General features: G+C 37.6%; 1 protein-coding gene across 9 annotated transcripts in view; it reads left to right on the top strand.

Annotated features, from left to right (window-relative positions):
• Nucleotides 1-21,999, top strand: part of cadm4 (cell adhesion molecule 4) — a 224,087-nt gene extending 202,088 nt beyond the window's left edge. For 5 of the 9 annotated variants that reach the window (XM_044117997.1, XM_044117995.1, XM_044117994.1 and 2 more), the window contains 4 exons: nucleotides 915-1,087; nucleotides 11,489-11,614; nucleotides 16,152-16,280; nucleotides 20,142-21,999. In XM_044117997.1, the coding sequence (XP_043973932.1) occupies nucleotides 915-1,087; nucleotides 11,489-11,614; nucleotides 16,152-16,280; nucleotides 20,142-20,251 (538 nt within the window). In that variant the 3' untranslated portion in view covers nucleotides 20,252-21,999. Of the gene's footprint in view, nucleotides 1-914; nucleotides 1,088-1,775; nucleotides 2,174-3,390; nucleotides 4,156-11,488; nucleotides 11,615-16,151; nucleotides 16,281-19,915; nucleotides 19,995-20,141 lie in introns of those variants that run through there. The other 4 variants (XM_044117998.1, XM_044117999.1, XM_044118001.1 and 1 more) reach the window with 4 other exon arrangements.
• Nucleotides 22,000-22,580: the final 581 nt, after the last annotated feature.

Below are 22,580 nucleotides of genomic sequence, written 5' to 3'. Positions count from 1 at the left end.
TTGCCACAAGAACAAAAGGACATGTTTGTCTTTTTGTTCACAGTTTGGGAGCTCTTCCAGCTCTTGTTCTTGATGCATATTCTGGGCAGAACTTTTTTTTTCTTGTGTGGTATCCGAGAAATGTGAAATGAATACCCTGCAGTGGGAGAGACCTATGAATACTGCCAGGTAGGTCTGTGCATTAGTTCCTGTGAAGTATGAAATGTCCTTGCCAGCAAGAACTTTTGTCTTGCTATTGCAGCCTCAAGTAAAATAACTAATTTCTCTGCTCTTGTGCAGTATGTACTGCCCTTTGGTCATTATATCATTACTTTTGTCAATGTGACATTACAAAATAGAAAAAAGCAATAAAAGATACCATTCCGTCACCTTCATGTTGGAGATATGTTAATAAAACTGAACTAAAAACATCAAAAATATCTGATCTCACAGTCAGTCTAAGCTTTTCAGTTTACAGTTAAACTGAAAAGCATTCAAGTTTGGATGAAGTGGGAGGATTTCTGTCGTTGCGACTTTTAAGACTTACTCCAGCATCTAAAACATGTTAAAATGTGATCTAAATCCTCTCTAGATCTTCCAATTAGATAATGAACTAATTTGTCAAGCCTGAAAGGGGACTGAAATTAAGAAAATACATTTGTAACTAAGTTGTATTTTCAGCTCAATGCTGCTTCATTTTAATCTAAATAGTAAGGCTTAACTGTTTTTTTTGTTTTGTTTTGTTTTTTTAGCAATTCAAAATTTGTGATTTTTGTCTAAAGATCAAGTTGAACATGTTACAAAAATCATTGACACTACTCCTTATCGCTTCTGGTAGATATCAAAATTAGCTGAGTGATTTTCCCATATCATATTGAGCACATACACTGAATTCAGCATCATTTTTAATATTCTCACTAAATCTTTCCTCCTAGGCCAAGAGACATCCTGTGGTCCAAGATAAATGACACTTTGCCTGAGAGAGCAGAGATTTCTGGGCCTACTCTTCAGATTTCCCGTCTCAGTCAATCACACAACGGGACATATTTGTGCCAAGCCCAGAACAACTACGGTCGTGCAGCTGATCATTACACTCTGTTGGTGTACGGTGAGTATCTCAGCAATTTGTTCCATTGATTTTTTTCCTTTCCATCCCACTTTTAAGTTGTTAACTGTTCTTAGTAATTTCATGTTCTTTGTTATATTGTTGTTTGCTTGAGATTGTTTTGAGTTTTTATCGATCATCTCTTCTTTCCAGCATCTTCAGAATATGGTTGTTATTGCACAGAGCTACAGACACTTTAAATCTTGATGCATTTTATTTGTCTTTAGGTTGTGTTTTATTTAATGAATTATATATATTTTTTGCTCTGGTCATAGCAGATCTTCTTTGCTAAATATCCTGTGCAAATTAGTCCACATGATGTTCAGGCTGCCTCAACTAGAAACCTTAGAAACATTATTATTTAGTGTATTCTTTGTGTGTTGCTCGTTTATTATCTCCGCTGGGACTCAATTTTCTCCTCAGGGAATTTTGGAGAACTGAAATCTCTTGAGTGCAATAAGTTTAGACAGCTGATTTTTATTTATTTTTTAATTTTTTTGTTCTTACCAGTAAATGTTTTGGATTTATCCTTCCTTTTGTATAAAGTTTGCTTATCCCTAAAGTGCCTGGATAGGACAGTCCTTGAGCTCCCTGTTTTGCTCCTTCAGAGCAAAATATGTGAATGGTAGATGTACTTGTGTCTCTAATTTGACTGTAAGTGTTGTGTGTGATTGAGTGTGTTTTGTGTTAGCACCATAATGGACTGGTAACCTTGTAACCTGCCATTGGTCCAACCCAAGCCTGGGAGAGGCTCCAGACCTTGTGCAACAAATGGAAGATCTGTGTTTTTTCAAAACTCACCAACACACTGGAAACAGACAACAGAGTTATTTTAGTATTTTTTTTTTTTACATGTTTATATAATTAAATTTGTCAGAAAAACAACAGCTAAGCATCTGTTGCATTTAAATTCAGATCGATGCTCTTTTTATGCATAGCAGATGTATTGGAGAGGAGCTGGAGTTGGTCAAGGACCTTTTTGTTGTTTATATTTCCCAGGTGTTTCACTTAAATACAATGATAGTGACTATATTCTTCCAGAACATATCTGATAATTTTATATGTCTTCCATTTGCCAATTAGTTTTAGACCTATATACCACAACATTAATTTCCATTGTTGACATGGAGAAATATCTGAATAAAAAGAAACTGAGAAAGGATCAAAAGTGTTTGTAAAGTGATTTATCCTGTGAGGAAGAAGAAGTCAGAAGAGATGCTGTCGTAGTGCAGAAGATTGTAGGCCTAACAAAACCACACCCTAAATGCCTTCGCTCTGTCTGTAATTTGACACAGTAAAAAATGGCCACCTACATCCAAAAGATCAAACACTGAAATTCACGCAGCAAACTCTGAGATTGTGTTCTGATTCAGACTAAAAATGTTCCACTGTCACTCTGTTGTACACGTCCATCGGCCCTCTCATTTCTCAATACGTCAGTATGTTAGAAAGCCATGCCAAGTTTGTACAAGTCTCACTTTTCTACTTATAATCAGTATATATTTACCTTAAGAATATTTACTACATGGCATTACTGAGACTTCATCAGTCTCTTACCACATGTCATTTGGTCAAATGTCATTTCAGAATAAATCAGCTTTATTCACCAAGTTTGTTCACACAGACAAGAACTTAGTCTTTGCTTTGGCTTTGCCCTCATTTAAGACATTTAAAATATCAATATATAAAAAAGTAAGTAAGTTTTTCTTTCTTGTAAATATGTATATATACAAGGTTAAAAATATGCTTTACGTTATGCTACACATGTGGTTGATGTGATATTAGTTAAAATCACATCAGCTGCAATCTCTCCTTCATTTGGGCTCAAACTCAGCAGGCTGTTTACGTTTGTTCAAGGCATCTGTCATCACTTGTGTATGGGATGGGATGGTTATTGTTCCTTTGATTGCCCACAGGGAGAGTGTGTTGGGTTGATGTACAAAAAATCTCTTCCTGTCTTTACTTCCACTCAGTTCACCTGCACTTCCTGCATCGATGATCTTTGCAGTCGTGTTGTAAATAAACAGCTGCACATCCACTCAGAAATTGATTCTTTTTTTTTTATCAAATAAACTTCTCTGTATACAGTCAAAGGCAGTGATAATCTCAAAGACTGTAATTATCCATATAAAACCATGTTTTTGGTTTTCAAGGTTGTGATTCAAAAATGTCTTGTGAAGAATGAATTTTAAAATTACTTAACTAGCTGTAAAAATGAAAAAGCCTGATTTTAAATTGTTTCATATTTCAAAATATCTAGGCCTTCTGACTTTATAATATGGTGGTATTTTCTCCTTTATTGATAGGCAAACCAGTTTGGTTACATGGCATCATGGCTCAGTGGAAAGGATAATAGAGACCTCAGGACAATCTCCTACTTCTGTTTGTCAGCAACTGCGACAAATTGGCCAACTTTCTGTCGGAGCTTGAGTTGCATCTGAAAAAGCAAGGTTTTGATGAATGGTAATGTGTCAGTGCCACGTGAAACGACTGACTAAACTTTCAGTGGTGTAAGGACAACACAGGATTTTGTTTATGTGAGGATAAACTGCAAAGTGAGCTCATCGTTAGTGGCCGGTTTCTGGCTTGTTTTTGATTTGGCCTAATTATACCAACGTTACTGTCACTCAGCAGGGCTTGCTACTTTTTGATCCGAGCTCCCCAGCCCCTGGCGGAGGCTCCTGTCATTGTGCTTAGCACCTGATTTGGAGATCAGAAGCAGAAAGGGTGAATGCAGAGAACAGAGATGTATTATGGAACAATTTTGAGCTGCTTTTAGTTAGCAACCCCTCAACACCCATAACACTAACACCACTTTTCTCTCACACATCGATGCCCTGTACATGCTATTGTACAACCTTTCAGTGACACTAATAATGACAGTTTTTTAGGGTGGCATCAGTGGCAAGATAAAAGATGATATCCCCACCATCTTTGACGTCTTCAAATGCATCTGGAGAAACATTTTCTTCTGATTTCTTGTCTTTCAAGATTTTTGTTTTCTTGTCTCTGTGGTCTATCCTATTAGTGTATGATGAAATAACATTATTCCATTTAAAGATTTACAAATTTTGCTATTTGGCTTTTTTGTCACACTTTAGATCATCAATTTTAAGCAGAAACTAAGACAACCTAATTATTTAAGTTATTAGGAGAAAAAAAATTATCCCTACATACATGGCCCTAGCAAAAAAAGTAACTCCCCCACCCAAAAAACAGAACATCATGCTCCCTCTACACAATTTTGCAATTCTTTTCTCTACTATAAATGCAAAAGGAGATTGCCTGGCTATAAATTCATAATCTTAAATTGAACCACACTTGGATTATGCAGCAGGACTATGATGAAAGCATGCTAGAAAATCTACTGAAATGCTTTAAAAAATAAATAAATAAATAAAGGTTGCACAATGTTTAGCCAGTTTAGCATAACCAATTAGCCATAGCCTGTTTATGAACTATGACAGGAATCTGGAGTACCTGGCAAGAACTTGTGTATGTACAGGGAGAACATCCAAAAAGACAAATTGCAGATTCAAAAGCAGGTCCTTCTTGCTGTAAGACAACTTTGCAAACAACCAACCACTGTATGCTTCCATTTGAAAGTAGCTTTTATATTTATTCAGGTTATCTCTGTCTTGTAATAAAATGAGTTAGATTGGGTATAATATGCCAGTGTGATTAAAAACTGAGAAAATAAATATAAAGATACATTTTTACAGCACTGGACTTTTCTTAATAATTTATATTATGCTAGACATCTGCATTTGTTTAAAAATAAGCACAGAAGCAAACGTTTAAACAAACTCAGCTTCTCTGTGCACAACAGCTTGACAGCAGTCAGCTTCTTAAACCTGCACGCTGTCGCTTTCTATCAGCAGTGGTGTTACTGTTCTTAACAAAACGTCTGAACTCACTGAGCGAGCAGATTGTTTCACTTCAAACCTTTATCTGAAAGAGATCAGGGCTGTTGCCGCATGTCATTATATTAAACACTGTTCTTTAGTTTTGAACAAATGTCACAGTGGATAATGAGGCAAACATGCTGTTAATTCTTTCTTTTGAAATACGGTATGATCCCTCCTTACATTCTGCTTTTAAAGTTTCTAGAGACGTATGTGTGTGTGTGTCTTTTGAAATGCTCTATAAAACTGGAGTGTTGCATAAGCTATACATCTCTGTCAGTGCAAATAATCCACCATGGATGATTTAATAAGGTGTTAGAGGAATGCCTCTGGGAATTAAATGAAGCTCATCAGTCAATATGGAAAATAAATATCGTTCTGTGCTGTAAAATATGTTAAGATGATTCATAACTCCAGCACCTACCCAGAGTGTGCTCTCTTTTTTTCACCTTCAACACCCACGTTGTTAGATTCATGTTTTTTTTTTACTTCTTTTAAATTGTGAATATCACTCTTTATGGCATAAATCTTCCCTTATTCTTAATCATTGTTTTGACAGAAAAAAAGATAAAGCTTTTTATGTTTCTTTTTGTTTCAGTTTTTCTTCTATAACTGCTTTATTCTGTCTGCTTCGCTGCACACATTCAAGCTCTCCATATGTTTTTCCTCAATATCTAGCCGCCTTTATGCTCTACTCACTGTTCTCACCTCTTTTGCACCTCCTGTTCTGCCTCCTCCTTCTCGTCTCACTTCTCCAGCACCACCACTGTTTCTCACCTTGCCACCCATTTGCCCCCTATTATAGGTCCATCTGCACTTCAGTTTCTTTATGCGGGAGGGTGAAGCATAAGCGTTGAGGTGTGAGAAGTGATGGAAAGAGCGAAGAAAAGAGTGAAAGTTATAGAGGAAGGACGATGGAGGTCAAAGGCGGGTTAGAATTCAGTACCTCGGCTCGTCAGATAAACTAAATGTCAGTTTGCTTGGCTCCCGGTCTTCCCAGAGGGAATCCCACAGTGCACTGGGGAAAGGAAGTGAAAGCAAAGAGGGAGCGCTGGAAGATATAAAATGAGTCAGCGGAAAATTTTATTGCAAGTTCAAAATAAAAAAAATAGCTCACATAGAGAGTTATTTTCCACCAAAAACTCAGGTAAAAGTCAGTTGATGCAGGTGTGCTGGTCTCTTTATGAAGGGAGACCAACTTAATGCTTGTGAAGGTAGAAACTCTCCTGGGAAAAAAAAAAAATAGCATTTTTCTTTTGTTGGTTTTTTTAATTCTTTTGCCACCACTGTGAAGTGATAAGCTGAATTTTTCAAGTGAATATGTTGCCTTCCAATAGTATTCACACCCATGGAACTATTCCACATTCTGTAACTTTGAAACCACAAACTGTTATGCATTATATTTGGATAGATTTGTAATACATGGACAGAAAGTAGGGAATAGGAATGAAGTGAAAGGGATATTATTAAGAAAGTGTCATATCATCACCTTCCTAAAATAAAGGCCCAAGTCTTTTTTTCTTTTTTCTTTTTCTTTTTTTTTTTTTTTTGTTGCCAAAACTGTTTTTGGAAGAGAATAAAAGCACCGTCCCTTTTTTTTCTTCTTTTTTTTTTTGTCAAAAGATGATTCAGGCAAAAAAAAATAATAAAACCCTTTTTGGCCAAAAATGACTTGGACCATTATTTTAAAAATATGATGATGTGTGATTACATTGAGCTGATGTGTAAATCCTCACAAAACATATACAGCATCCCCTTGCTCAGGATCAGTTTGATTCCCTGGAAAGCATATGTGAATTTCAATTTTGAACAATTTCTTAGTTGGATATCAATCTGGACTTTGACTCAGTCCTTTTAGCACATGAATATGCTTTCGATTAATGTTCTACTAGTCTGGCCTGTCAGTGTACAGTCTTGTCCTGGTACCTTTGCAGCTGTTGCCAAACTTTTTACATTATCAGAATATGAACGGTTCTTGGTGAGATGCCCAAATCCTTGGATTGTGTTACTTAACCCTGTTTGAAAATGTTCCACATCTAAAGTCCTGGCATGTCTGATGTGTTCACTGATGTTCTCGAAAAGTTTAGAGGTCATCTGGTTAGACCGAATTTTATTCAGGGGAATAAGAACAAATTGGACTAAATTCAAACACTGCAAGTTTTTCAGATTTTTACTTGTAAGCACATTCCAATTTTCTTCCACTTTGTTACGTATTACTTTGTGTTAGTCTATCCCATAAAGTCTTGATAAAATATATTAAAGTTTGTGGTTGTAATATGACATGAGGTGAAAAAGTCCAAGACATATTACTTTTTTGCAGTACAATGTAGATAAAAGTCCACAATCCTACTAAGGTCCACAGGGCCGCCTTACGTAATTTAACTGAGCGGCAGCCCTGAGATGAATTGCCAAGCCAGTAAAACCAATTAGGATTGAATTGCAGACCATTGGAGAAATGCGTGAAGACAGGCTGAGAGAGAACGATAGGAATCTTTTACATAAAAAGTACGCTTACATACATGGATAGACATCTGAAAACCAGCAGGGAGAAGTGAACAGAGAGAACTGGAGGACTAATAATTTTCTTCTAAGATTCTTTGAAAACAGAATGGGATGACAGGAAGATGAAAAGGACAGGTAGCGTTGATAGAGAGGTGAACAGGGATTAGTCGGTGTGTTCTTGACTGTTGTAATGAGCTGTCAAGATGATCGGAATAAAAAAAACATAGACCTACGTTTAATGAAGCGAGACTTTTAAAAGTGCACAGAAAGAGTGGAGAGACTAAAAAGGTTGGAGGCTAGTGACAGACGGAGCCAGACTCTGAGATAACTCAGAGACGGATTTGTCTTCAGCTCTCCCTTCTTCCACACATGACTATGCACCTGACGGCAGAGTAAATTTTGAATGAGCCTTCAGTTGAACAGCGTTGGTCTCCTTGCCCTCAGCCATGGACCTTCCACCAATATCTAACACTCAGTTCACTGATAGACAACTGGATAGACAAAAATCGCTCCGGGCAAGGCCCTTATAATCATGAAAGCTGAACATGAAAGAATCCATGCTGGTGATGCAGTCTCCTCAGGCACACCACTGCAAGAATGAGATACAAGCAGCAACGTCATTATCGCAAGTGCTGCCTCACCCATCCCTGGAAATAACGTGGGCTGTGTGTCTGATTGGCAGGCGTATAGTGTTAATGAATAACAATATGATGTGGAGGGGAAAAAAGGGATGCTATCGGCCAAGAGAACGACAGCTGTACGGCATTCTCCTTAATTAAGCTGAAGAGCGGCGGCGAGGGAATGTAGCCATGGAGGGAAGAAACTAGAGAAGCCAGCTGAGGCGGCCAAATGAAGTCTAGTGAAAGCATGGGGTGCAAATGAGGGGCTAGGTTACGCCTGATTGGAAAGAACAAAGAGGAAGTATTCTAGAAAAAAAAACATACGAAAAAGTTAAACAAAGTGAGTAAATTAAGGTAAGACATTAATCATTTTGCAGTTAATTAGAGCAGCGATCCCAGCTATTATAATATTCATCCCAGAGGCTCAAGGCACACAGAAACATGGAGCACTTTGGCTCCGCATTGAGGCTTACAGTGCCAAAAAAAGCTTTGGCTTCTTCAGAGATTTCTTCTGGTTTTATTGTTTGTTTGTTTTGATTTTATGTAAACATTTTAAATCATCAAACAAATGTTAATACCAGGCAAATATTACTTAATTTATTTTAAAAGGAGCTTCAATTATACTTTATGAAGGTTAAAAAGGTATTCAAGCAAACATGATCCTTTGGGCAGATGTAATGGCGCCCACACATAATAATTAGTTGTTCCTCCCTTTGTAACAACTACCAGCAATAATTTGCAATAATTAGCCATAAGTTTTGTTTGAATTCAGCCAGATTGGAGGATGTTCAACCATAAACATCGTGTTTAAGCTCATGCCTCTATTGCATTCGGACTTAAGTAAACATTTACTACATCACTCCAAAATCTTAATTGTATATATTTTCTTCCTTTTGAAGCCACTCTAGGGTGAACTTCCTGGTTTGCCTTTCATTATTTTAATGCTGCAGTGAGTGTTTTGCTCCATTCATTCATTTAAAAACTGCTTTTTGTGTTTACTCAGGTTATCCAATACACTTTGGTAATACAAAACATAATGTAGTTTGACAAAAAGGGGAAAAAAAGCAGACTTTTCCACAGCTCCATCCACTGCTGTGGATGGAGTTTGGTAATTTCTTTGAATAGATTTTTTTCCTACACCCTTGGATAGATTTTTTCCTACACCCTTTTGCTTAGTCTTTTTATAGAACGCATCACACACTTATTTCAAAGGGAGAAAGAAACAGGCTAGCCTTGAAGTAAGGAGAAAAAACAAAGCAGGAGGCAGGGAAGTATAGTGCTGACATAAGAAGAGTGCAAAAAGAGATTGATGATCTCAGGGCCAGTGGGAGAAATAGGGAGAAGAGACAGAGGAATACTTACCAATAAATTACTTCTGAGCAGAAAGGGCAGCATCTCTGTGTGTGTATGTTAGGGGGGGAGCAATTATGCATTGTTGTGTAAGCATATGTGCTCACCTAGCATGAATGGCCGTGCATGTGTGAGTGCCAAAATCTTTGAAAACAAGCTCTGCCTCGCACGTTGCAGTTAGTTTTGAAGTTACTTTGATGAAGACAGATTTTTCTGACTTCAAAAGTGCAGAGGATCGTGCACTAGTAAACATGAACACACACACACACACACACACACACACACACACACACCCACACACTCTCACCTAACTATTAATTTCCCTCGTGCTTCTTGTCAGCCATTAGTTTTTGTTTAACAGCAATATGAACTTGTCTCTTTCTACCTCTCCATTTGCCATTGTGTTTTCGCCATTGATTTGGAGGATGGTGTCAGGATCCAAGCTATTGTTCAGCATCAAATGAGACAGTTCCCCCACATGGCGCTGCTCCAACGAGTGTGCATCTGTCAGACTTTCACTGCTTCCACCAAAGCTTGGAAAATGTGTCATTGGTCAGAAATTCATTCCTGTGATATTCCAGTTGACTTGAAGATGAATACCAGTTTGCCAGGTAGATTTTCATCAACCTTTTAAAGCTTGCTTTTTCTATTGCAAACTTCTGCCTTGAACCCGTTCAGATATCTGAAGGGATTAATCGCATTTAAGAATATTACTATTTTAGATGGAGAATTCTGCATCACTTTGTAAATTCACGTGATTGTATCTCATTAGTTGGAGGAAATGGAATAACAGTGACTTTACAAAAACTGGATAAGACCCTGATATGATATAAGTGCACAGAAAATACTCAGAGACAGAGTAAAGGCTGACAGGAATCGATCTGGTGTATTCTGCATATTCCTGCTGGATGGTGGGAAGTAACAAAGCTTGATATTTTGAACCAAAACTCCCTGTTTGGCACAAGATGGCATATCATCAAAAGAACATTGAAACATGATAATAGTATCATCATACTTACTAAGGTTAGATCTCTGTAGCTGTGACTGGGCTTTATTATGGGATTTAGAAAACGAAAAAGAAAACTTCTTTGCAATTCGTAATCTTATTTTAGAGTGACTTTATTAGTTATACAGTGAAAGTCAAAGGTGTTCGTGCCCCTGGTAAATCAGCAAGTTCTTGTGGCGTAAGAAGAAAAACAAGACCGTTATAAATCATTCCAAAACTTTTGTTCAGTCCTCTTGAGTTCAGACCTGCAATCAATTACAGTATATCTAATTATCCTGAAGTAATGCTTTGCTGCCCCATGAGGACTTTCTTGACAATTACTCATTTGCATCATTTAACTAAGCTTTTCAGAGTGGTTAAAAGGGTTAAGGATGGAAATGAGCTAACTGTACAAAGCTACCAAAAATGCCCAGGAATATGAATTTATCATGGTACAGTGAAGGCAATCATAAATAATTGGAGATAATATGAGACAACAGCCGCAGTACAAAAACTGGATGTTTTTTTTTTTTCCAAATTGATGAGACAGGATAGGAGCTGGTCCAAGAGGCTGTCCTCACAATTTGATTTATTTTAAGAATTTTTTCAAGGTAGAGTGGGCAAATATGCCCTGACAATGTTTGGCATGCCAATAAGATTTATACGAAAGCTGAATACTGAAATCAACCACAAGGTTTATCAACAAGGTTTTTAAGGTTTTCACCACTTCTTGCAACAGTTTTGTTTGGGTTTTAATGGGGAAAAAAAGGTAACATGAAAGGTGTTCAGGTTTTGTGGATCTGCTTTATATTATGTACATGTCTGATGTTGCTTGTTCATCTGTAATTTTGTCTGTCTCCCAAAACTAATAGATCACCCATTAACTCAATTAATATTTACATTCAGCAAATCGCCTGCTATGTATTATGTGCTGTGTAAACCCTGATGTGAAACCTACATCTGTGTTTTTTAGTTTCCCTGCATGTCGTAGATAATAGTGTTTGTGTATGTCTGTGCCATTCCATTCCCTGTCTGTCTGTAGAGAATGTGTCAGTCACTACCATGGCTCCTACCACTCCACCCACCCAATCTACTAGCACCCAACCTACTAGCACTCCTCCCACCATCTCTCTCCTCACGCCAAAAAGCCGCTTTCTGGACCCAAAAGGTAAACCATGCACACACACTTTCTCCTCCCACCTCTGCTACCCTCAAAGCAAGATTGCTAAGTGAATGCTGTAACCTGCAAGTAGATCAAATTCATTTACTAATATGATGCTGTTTTTAATCAATAAAAACTTAATAATGATGCAAAGCTTAAATAAAATTTACATATTGCAACACAATGTGTAATGGCCTGGTTTAGCTCCTTAATTAATGAAAGACTGTGATGAACCAAATTAATTTATCAAACTTATAATGCCTTTGAAAAGTATTCATACCTTTGGTCCAAAAAAATCAAACATTTTAGTGGAATTGTATTTGATAGACAAACAGAAAGTACTGCAAAATTGTCAGGTGGAAGGAAAATGATACGTTTTTTTAAATTATTTACATAAAATTTGTAAATTATACCAGGCATTCATGTTCAGCTCCTTTTTCTCCGTTAACCCTAAATAATTTATTTGCTGTGTTGCATTTAATTACAATATAAATATGACTGTTGTGTAAAGATGAGCATTTTAAATGGCTGTTCATTAACCTGACAGAGCTTGAGTTATTAAGAAAAGTTTAAATCAATTGTAGAAACCAGGTAGACTCTCCAAAAGTCTTGTTTCTGTTACTGCTAAGGGAATTGGCTGAAAGCAAAAGCATAAGACAACTTATAGAATTGTACCTATAATAACATTGAAAGCCATTTATCATCCCCTCCCTTTCCAAATCATGCATGACTTTGTGTTGGAATAGTGAAAAAGTTAAAGCAGCATGAACATTTGGGTTAGGCATTACAATGTTTTGCAGTAAAAAGGCTGAGATGTTTTGGGATTTAACATCACCAATAGGAAATCAATGTTTGAAAATAAGTATGATTCAAAAATGTTACCTTCTTCTGTGTTGAATTATTCATTAAATACTCTGGCTTATATTTCAAAAATTTGCAGTTCCTAAATTCTTGCGTTTATTGATGTTCTCAAGAGCAGACAATTTCATTTTAAAATCTGGTTGTGGCTACTTAGCTAAAATTACTTCCTCCAATTCATCGCTCACATAATTCTGTTAGCTGTGACCATCTTGGCCCTGTGCTTTTAATTTTGAAATTCACTCACTCGAAGTCTAATTAACTGAATTCATGGTGTAATTTGTTTGCTGGCACATTTAACAGCCCATGTGTGAGTGCGTATATTGTTGCCATTACTGCTCCGTGGTGGGGAGAATGAAAGTATAAATCAATTTTACCAAACAGACTCCTTGAAAGTCCAAAGTCATTTCTTATTAATATAGTATTTTCAGTGATAATGGAGACATGAGTAACACTGCTCTCTGCATGCCGATTCAAATGGAAAAAAAATAAAGAAGTAGGGATAATACTATTGTGACCCCAACCTCCTCCATTATTCTCTGGACCCATCACTTGCAGGTTACAGCTTCTCTTACCCTCCGTCTCTCTTTGACGTCTCCTGCTCAGCTTTTGGTGCCACCCTCCTCACCACCAATTTCACTGCTCTCCGGTGGCCTCTTCCCACACTTGCATCTGCCTCCACACACACACACACGCACACCCACACACACACACACACACACATTTTTTTTATGCTTCGACCTTCCTCGACCCTCTGTTTGCATTAGTATGTGTGCCTCTGTAAGCTCAGATATGCACTGCGCGCAGCGATCACCTTCTCTGGTTTCTTATCACCGGCTGTTTGATGCCTCCCTGCTAACAAACACATCGCCCAGTCAGCGTTTGTGTTTGCGAGTCTGTGATGTTCGGCAGGTTTTTCTGCTGCTTGGTGGGTACTATTAATGAATCTGTGTGAAGAGCTTAGAGACTGACATAGGTCTCCAGAGGGCTAGAGCAATATATTTATCTGCACACACGCTCATACACACATAAATACACACAAATGTGTGGAGTGAAAAGCAGGGTTTGAAAGTAGGGATCCAGGTGGTCTTTTTGATCACATTTTGCTAGAAAAGTGCAACACAGCAGGTCTAAGAAACCCACCCTGCCATTACTTTGGTATCCTGAATGTGTAACTTAAAAATCTCCACCGGTTTTCAATTCTTTCCATCTAAAGAATCTACTTATCTCATAAATGCTCTTCCACAAAGACATGCTCACTGTAATCTCCTCTTCCTTTTTTCCACATCTTCAGCTTATCTGTCTGCTCTGTTACTTAAAAGGAGAGACAAGGCACAGGGAGCAGGCACAACCCTCTTGTTCTCTCTTTTTGCCTCTGCCATCTTCTGCGGCAGGTGGAGGATGTTCACCTGCGGCATGCAAGGAGAAGCAGTAAAAAAAATAAAATAAAAAAAAAACGTCTTAAGAAGAGCTGTAAAGAAAAAACACTTTGGCGGATGTTTAGTCAATGTTGGTGCATCTTCCATGGGGCTCCTTGGAGAAACAGCACAATTTTAAATAATGTCAGTCATTTCCTGTGGAGCTCTGGGCTGCGGCAGATTAAGAACAGGTTGGCATGGAGGGAATGAGGTGCACTTTAGTGCTTGGTTCTTTCTTCTCCTGTGAAATATTGCTTTGGCCAACTGCTCTGTTTTAATGCACTTGAGCCCCATGCGTCATGTTACTGCAGATGCATTCATTTTGATAATACACGCATCTGTCAATACGTGATCATGCACTTAATCAGTTTATTACAGTGCCTTGGGAGAGCCCAAGGAATACATATACAAGAATGAGCTTTCTTTTCTTCATTTTTCTCCTGCTTCTCCTCCATCAATCTCTCCTTCTCCTTTTGATCTGTGTGTTAGCACTTTATTAATGATTCATGTTTTAATTCTGTCCAATGGAAGACTAAAGATCCTGAATCAATAACTGCCTTGCCTTCTGTTGGGCTCTCCAGCAACACATCAAAAGGTTTTTGTTATTGTCAGTACCTCAGCTGTCCGGACTCCACAGACATACGTATATATTTATGTATATTTCATCTCGCATGCAATCTTAAGCTTCTTTTTTTCTTTATGCATGCTGCTTTTGTTGTTGCCACTCAGTCGTTGTTGTTGAAGCTATGCAGTCCACACAAGTATATTAAGCGAAACTAACAATTTAGCTGCAGGTTCCTTATTCAGCTAACGAGTACTGATCATCCCAATATCTCAGGGCTCGACTTTCCTTCAGCAGACTAATTGAATGTTACAGCCCATTAACTGCAAGTTCTTACCTGTTATCTTTTCCATAGAGATGACTGAAAACGCTTTTCTCATTTTATGAGGTTAACTCTGGTGTCCTGATTGATTTTAACCCATTAAAAATTGAGTTTATTGCAAATAATGCAGGGAACCTACTGGAAATGAAAGAATGAATTAAAGATTTAGAGTATTCTCTCAGCTGGTTTGCTTCTGACTGAAAATAAAATGTGTGATTTGAACATAATATGAATTCAAAGTTAATGTTCAAATTCAAGAATCGGTTACAGAAAACATCCATACCAACATATGTGTAGGTATGTTTATCTAAATTGCTATTTTGTGAATAATCAGCCACATTATTTTGATTATTTTCCCTATTCCCAACCAGGCAAGATAACAGCCAGATCTGCAAAATAAAGAAATCACATAAATCATACACTGATATAATGATGAGACGAAAAATAAACTGACTGATGAGGTTTTGGTAAATCCTAGTCAAACCTGTTATAGAGCATTTTGTTACAGAAATGTCTAAGTGTTACGAAATAAAGGAAAATCTGATTAAATCAGACGGGTAAAAATATCTTTTCACATCACAAACGTGCGTATGTGACAAAACAAAGGTCTAATTTAGAAATTAAAAGCAATTATGTTACTGCGATCACCAGTAATCCCACCCATTAATTGCACTGCATTCTTCTGATATCATTGAGTGATAAAGACTGCAACACACTGAGCGCATTCAAACTTTGTTCTCTTTTTATTTTTCTGATCTGTTTTACTTTGAAGCAGTTTCTGAAGCTATTATAAGGTGTTTTTAGGCTGACAGTATTACAAACTTGTGTTTTCAATTTTATCTAAAAAGGGTCACAGGTTTTTCAAGCATTTTATCTCCTTGAGTTCATTCTGAGTTGAATTTTCTATTTTTTTAAGGTTGCACTGCACGGATTCTAAACACACTAAAAGTTTCCATCACTCAAACTGTATTGTTCTCCTGACAGGTGCTTGGAAGAATTGTCTTTGTAGAGGCTGACTACCTTATTTCTTTATTCACTCTTCTCATTTTTCCTTTTTCTCACTCATTCAGATTGTCTGGCATTCTGTGCAGTGGCGGGTGATGAAGGGTGATAATGCAAGTTGGGTGGGAGATATCGAATTTTCTTTTCTCACGTCTTGCTCCTGGTACCCTCCTCATGTTAACATTTTAACGGGCTTTCTTTGTCCTCCCCTTTATGTCCTGCTTTCATTTTGATCCATCTATTTCTCTGTCTCAGTTTCTTTGCCTGGAGTCCTCTGTTTCTTCCATTTATCTGCATACGTTCCTATTAAATTACCCACCGCTGAACTGATGCACAGTTTTTCTCTCTTTTTTTTCCCTCTTTTGCTTTGTTCTTTTTCAGACCCCGGCGCAGTGGTTGAGACTCACAGTGCAGTACCTTATGCAGTGATAGGTGGCGTTTTGGCCCTTCTGGTTTTCACTGTCATCTGTGTCCTCATTGTCACCATCTGGTGCTCTGTCCGGCAGAAAGGTAAAGCATAATCTCAAATGCACACAACACAAATATAACAAAATATTCTTTTACTACTGGCAAGGTTTCTTACAGCTGTAGCTTCTAATAAATTTTCTATTAAAAGTTTATTAGTAGTTGGGTACATCTAGATTCTGTGTAAACAATCATTTAAACTAACGTGTTAAAATTGTCAACAGAAACCAGGATGGATTGGATGCTCCTCTCTGGCAAAGTGCTATCCATAATAAATGATCTTGGCCTGAGAAGCCAAAGAGAAAGGGAGGGTCAGGAAAGACAGGCGTAACCTAGATGTTTTATGACTGGATGTTAGTGCATCAAGACTTAAAGGAAGCCTGCCACTGTTTCCTATCTTTATAAGTGCCCCCATTATTTCAAGTATTACACTATGTTCAGCAGCTTCCAATAAATTATTTAGGAATAGTGCGACTAGCTGCAAGCAGGAAAACTCACCCAATGGCCAGACAAGCTGTCTGTCAACATCCGCCATGACTTAACCACCAATCAGCAGAGAGACAGCACCGTTACAACCAATCAATGTTAAGACATGGGGCCATTAGAGCTTTGTCTTTGGTCCATTGTAAATGTCAACATGTCAGTCAACCTTTATGGTAAGGAGAAATGGAGTGTCACTCACTTTGTGACTGAAAGGACTCTTCAGCTGGGAGATAACTTCTGCCGGTGTTGCTTCTGTATTACACCAGCCTTTTTCTTAAAAAACAGTTCCTCATCAACTTGCAAAGACAAGTCCCTCTCTGAGTTACATGTAGCTGCTTATTCAGTTGAAACCAGATAGTGGAGTACAGCATTGTTGGAGAAGATGCAGTAAAAGGTCCATTCCAACCTAAATCACTATCTAGGAATTTCCTGGTAGCAAATACTCAGTTGAGACCTGACATTAACAAACATGCAGCTTATGTTTTTCTGGGGTTTTTTTAAGTGCTTTATCTTTAGGAAAATTAAGAGTATTTCTGTTTGCTGAATGCCAAAGTAATATTTTCCCTTTTTAGATTTTGAAAACTTATATAACCTATATAAGAATATAAAGAAAGTACATACAATACTTCTCCTTAGTATTTGCTGGAATTGCCTTTTAAACTGTGCAGCTTGTGTGAAATGTTCTGTATGTCCTTCCACTATGGATCCACAATAGCTTGCTGGAATATTTGGCTCATTCCTCCTGACAGAACTGATGTAACAGAGGCAGATTTGTAGACTACCCTGCAACACATTTTCCATGGAACTGAAATCAGGGCTTTATGATTACACTCCAAAACATTTAATTTGTCATCCTTAAGCAGTTTGTAATTAATTTGTCTGCATGCTTGTGGCCATGATCCATTTAGAAGACCCATTTGCGCTCGTTCTTTAGTATTCTTCCACATAGTGTTCTCTGTTACTGGGGGCATTTGCAAACTGCAGTCTGGATTTTTATGTTGCTTTTGGATTATGATTTCTTCTGCTCTAAGTAGCTTTTCAGTGCTTGTCCATCCAGGACTTACGTCATTGTTGATAACCCTCTGAACACCCTCTTCAGACAGCATCTTCATACAGTCTTCTGCTTTTGTTAGGGTCGATATGCACACATTTCACCAGACCCCCATCTCTGTCCTCAATGGTATGATGAGTGGACTTTTCCCATGGGGTTTGTCCTCCAAGTATACATGTTTGAATAGATGAATGTCACCATGTGTCATCATCTGGGCCTTTCCAATTTATTTATATGCATAGCAATCTTAGTGAAGTTGAACTGGCTGCTTTAAATAACTTCATTAAAAAGATCTATCTCATTATTCTGGCATTTAGCAAGTAGAAATAGTATTTGTAATTCTTGCTCACCAAACACAGAAAAAGTTAAGTATTTATTTGAACAATAATTCGACATTGCGGAACAATAGAAGGCCTGAGTCAAAGCAAAACACATAAATCAAGTGTTGGGCATCTTCTATTCTTAAAAGTGAAACACAAGAGAGACGCTTCATGGGTTTTGTTCTCTTTTCTAGCATAGCCACTACTGCAGAAACATCCCTTGGCTGAAGTCCAGTGAAAAGGTTTTGTATATGCAGAAAAAAAAACTATAACTTCTATAAGAACCAATAATATTAACTCTTTGATTAAATTGAATAATTATTGGAGCTTTTTCACTAATATAATTTGGAGTTAACTTATTAGTAATCACACTAATCTGTAAAGATTAGTCAACAGAAAAATAAAACATCAAGCATATTATTTAACCCTAAAAGAGACATGTCTCTGGGTGTGAAAATTTATAAGACTGGTTAAAGTTTAACAGGTCAAAGTTTTTCCTCCCTCTCTGGAGATTAAAGAAAGGGTAGAACCCAATTTTCAGAAATACTCCTTAACAGTATATTTTTTATCAAAAAGAAAAAAACGGGGACACAGATTCTGTGATGCCCTTAAACACATCATATTCTTCATTTTAAAAACTTCTTTACCATAATATGCAGTTCCTTTCTCCAGGGCATCTTAGTACAGTTGATTTTTGGACCTGATGCTACAAAATCAGGTTCGTTTTGACTTTGATTGACATGAACCTACTTTACATTAGACAGATAATAACAAAAATATTTTCTTTTCCTATTACTTGCTTGAGCTTGAACCTATCTCTTGGTGGAAAGAGTTTCCTATTCTGTCCAGTTTCATAGATGGAACTCAATATTTAATTTATTATCTGATTTATTTATATAATTTGTTAATTAAGGATAGTTGAAAAGGTTTTCTAAAAAGATTTTTTAGTAAGGTCATGTACTGATTCTGCATAGTTTTTAAACATTTACAATTTAAGACTTTAGACAAATGAGCCTAACTTTCCTTAACAGACTTACATTATCTTCAGTTATATCTTAAATTTAATTCATTTAATTTCATTTGGTGTTTTTATCTCTTGTGCTGCAGTTCTGGCTATTATCACATTTTGACAAAATCAGAAAGCCCTTGATGTAGCCCTGAATTTAAAGCAGGTTATTTGGCCTTCCCGTAAATCCTTGAACAAAGATTTCCTCCCAAAACAGATTTTTTTATAGTTTCCTCAGGGAGTTGAAATCAAATTGTTCGTGTTAGTCATTTGTGACCAGCTGCTTTGCCAAGAAAGAAGTTACTCTGTTTTAAAAAGCTTTTACTTTAAATCAGAACTTTTTGACTTACAATCATGAACAGGTGTTATGACCCTTACTGTGTTTGAAGGTGTTGAATCTAAAGGTGTACGAGCAATGGAGCATGCCAGAACTGAACGACATAATTCAGAGGAGAACAGCTATTATTATGTAGTTATTTTATTATTATTATTATGCATGTATGCAGGAGGTGCAACTGCAGCACAATCATATCCATCTTCATATGTCCTGAAACCAGATTAAAATGTGTTTTATAAAAAACGGTACCCCAAACAAACCCTCTGGGTTATGGTTTATAAAATAAGTTGGAATAGTTTTCTGGCTGATGTAAGCAAAATTTTGTTCTCCTGCTCTTAACATAACCTCCACCCTTTTCTACCCATTTCTTCTTCTCTCCTTCTCCTTCTTTTACTCTGTCTATAATTCTCTCTTTTTTTCTATTGCCTCCTCCTTCTCTGACTCCATGCGTCCATCCGCCACCTCTAATTTTCTGCCCTGTAGGCTCATACCGTACACGAGAGCCTATCCTTGCCTGGTATTGACCTAACAATCAGTAAACTAATGGATTAATCAGTTGTAGGTATGGGACACAGTAATATGAGCGCTGATTGGTGTGAAAACGCTGCATGGCGCTTCAATGATCATGACGCTTTGCCACCTAACCACCCCCCTACAATCTCCTTCTTCTCTCTCTCTCTCCCTCTGGTCTCTCGCTCTTCCCATCCAGGTTCCTATCTCACCCATGAGGCCAGCGGCTTGGATGAACACGGTGAGGTGCAGGAGGCTTTTCTCAACGGGAACGACGCCAGCCAGGGCAAGAAGGAGTACCTACTGTAGCCCTTCGTTTTGTTAATCCCTTCTCTTCTGACCTCATACCCCCACCCCTCCCTCTCCCTGCCTCCAACCTTATATACAGTATATATATAAATATACACACACACACACACACGAACACACGCCAACACTCCGACACAATTCGCCATAACAGGCAGCCTTCTGAAAGCGACTGTACTGCACATAGCCAATCCATCACACTCCATTCCACTCCATCTCCTCCATATACACTCTCATAACCCAAGAGACAGACCGAGAGACGGAGAGCCTCTCGGCCCCACCAGACATCAACGACTGTGCCATATACAGTACTGTAAGTCCCGGACTGCTGGAGAGAGCAAAAGAGCGGCGACAGAGTGAAGTGAATGTAGGCAAAAGCGAAATGATCCCATAATTATTTAGATCAAGAAGGAAGAGGGCCACACAATGAAAAGTGGCCCCTCTCTGCCTCGCCTGTGCAGCCGTCAAAGTGGAAGGGGAATTAGAGGCAGATGACTGCTGTAATTCACCGCTTGGAGAATAGAAGAATCTATTTCACAAAGCCCAATCTCTAACCGAAGGGGACAGCAGGAGAGCTGCGCAGGGAGGGAGGAGAAGGAGGTGGTGAAGGGGAAAATTGAGCAGAAGCTACTTTGTGCTCGATGGTAAATTACAGAGATTTTTCATATTACGGTCGTATCTCATCGACGGAGCACAACTTGTCCATAATTCCCTACAAAAGCTGTGAGAAGTATCTGGACTGTGGCAATAAGCTGAATGTCTTGTTGTGTAGCTAGTTTTAAAAGAAAACTTAAAGTGATACCCCCTCCTTTCAGTTCAAGAGTGAAATAAAAAGGTGATTCTCAACACCTGTTACCATGCTCCCCCCCTCCCCCCCCACCCTCTACTGCTCCCCTGTTGTTGGCCCCGTAATAATGAAAGGATTAGTGTTGGGCTGCGTTCCCAAGGAGGAAGAAAGGAATATGACTTGCAGAGGCATTAAAGAGAAGCTTAATTATTTTAGAATGTCATTAAGAGGATAAAAAGGTTTAAAAAGTTCCAATAAGAATAAGAGGGGAGCTGTCAAAAAAGAGAGCGAACAAGAGAACAAAACGGGCGTATGCAGCTACATGCACACATCCATACATACACGTCCACAGAACAAGTATACATATCTCTGAATTCTTTGTTTGTATAAAAAAGAACAGTGACATGAGTTAAATTAAACTTTTAAGAATTAAGAAAACTGTTTACTATTGAAACGCATTATAAAGCAACTATACTAACACAGAATATTAGCCTTTAGAGGTGCAACACCGAACAAACTACTGTCCAGTGATCTTTAAAGAAAATATAAAAATGAAAAAAAAAAATTGTCTTTATGAAAAAAACAGAGGTCTTATTGATTTTTTAAAATAATTATTGCCATTATTTGAACAATTCTGATTGTTGTTACTGTTATTATTATTGCCGTTGTTATTATTATAATTGTAAATGTTAAAGAAATGTACACTTCCCATGGTTTGTTTTTGGTTTTATTGTAGAAAAAATAAACTTGCTGTCATTTTTCACTCTTTTTCCTCTTTACCTTTCCTCTCTTTCCCAGTATTTCTCTCTCTTTGTCTCCTGTGCCTAGTTGTCTCTTCTCCTGTCTTTCACACCTGTTTATTTTAGAGTCCATGTGCCACTGTTGATATATATAGCTAACTATTTCTTTATAGGGGAAAGAAACAAAGCACGACAAAATAAAAAAAAAAAGAATACAAAAATAACCTCATCAGACTGATTCTTGTGTCTGTGTGATCAGCCGGTGCTGTTTGTCATTTAGAGAAACAGGGAGCAAGAAATGAATCATTCAGTTTTCATACCGCGGGAATTAATTTTCTCTTTTAGTCACATCACAACCACAAACTACAATGTCTTTTGATTTGATTCAACTTGACAGATGAACACAAGGTACTGTTAATGATACATGGTTTAAAAAAAAAAAGATGAATCTGTATTCTGTCAGTTGTGGGTTTAGCAATTTTTGCTCTCGTATCTCAAATAAACTTCAGTGCGGCCAGTTTTCTTCAGGACTCACCCATTAAGAGAGTCCATTTGCATGTAATTTAATGTTGAAGCTACTGTGAGTGGTGCAGAGATTTGATTTGTAGGAGAACATTAAAGAACAAACAGCATCACAAACACTAAGGGACACATCAAATTAGTTAAGAAATTAGTTATATTGTGCTATTTGAAATGATTATTACTAGTTTTATGATGCACTGTTTAAAAGCCCATCTAGGGACAAGTGCTGTGAATTAGCTGTTGCTATAAGCACAACTAATAGCAATAGCAAGTTGCTATTAGC

This window comes from Gambusia affinis, linkage group LG05 (assembly GCF_019740435.1).
Source record: "Gambusia affinis linkage group LG05, SWU_Gaff_1.0, whole genome shotgun sequence".
NCBI classification, from domain to species: domain Eukaryota; kingdom Metazoa; phylum Chordata; class Actinopteri; order Cyprinodontiformes; family Poeciliidae; genus Gambusia; species Gambusia affinis.
Note: the sequence above shows the minus strand (reverse complement) of the source record. Positions and strands in the feature narration are given on the sequence as shown.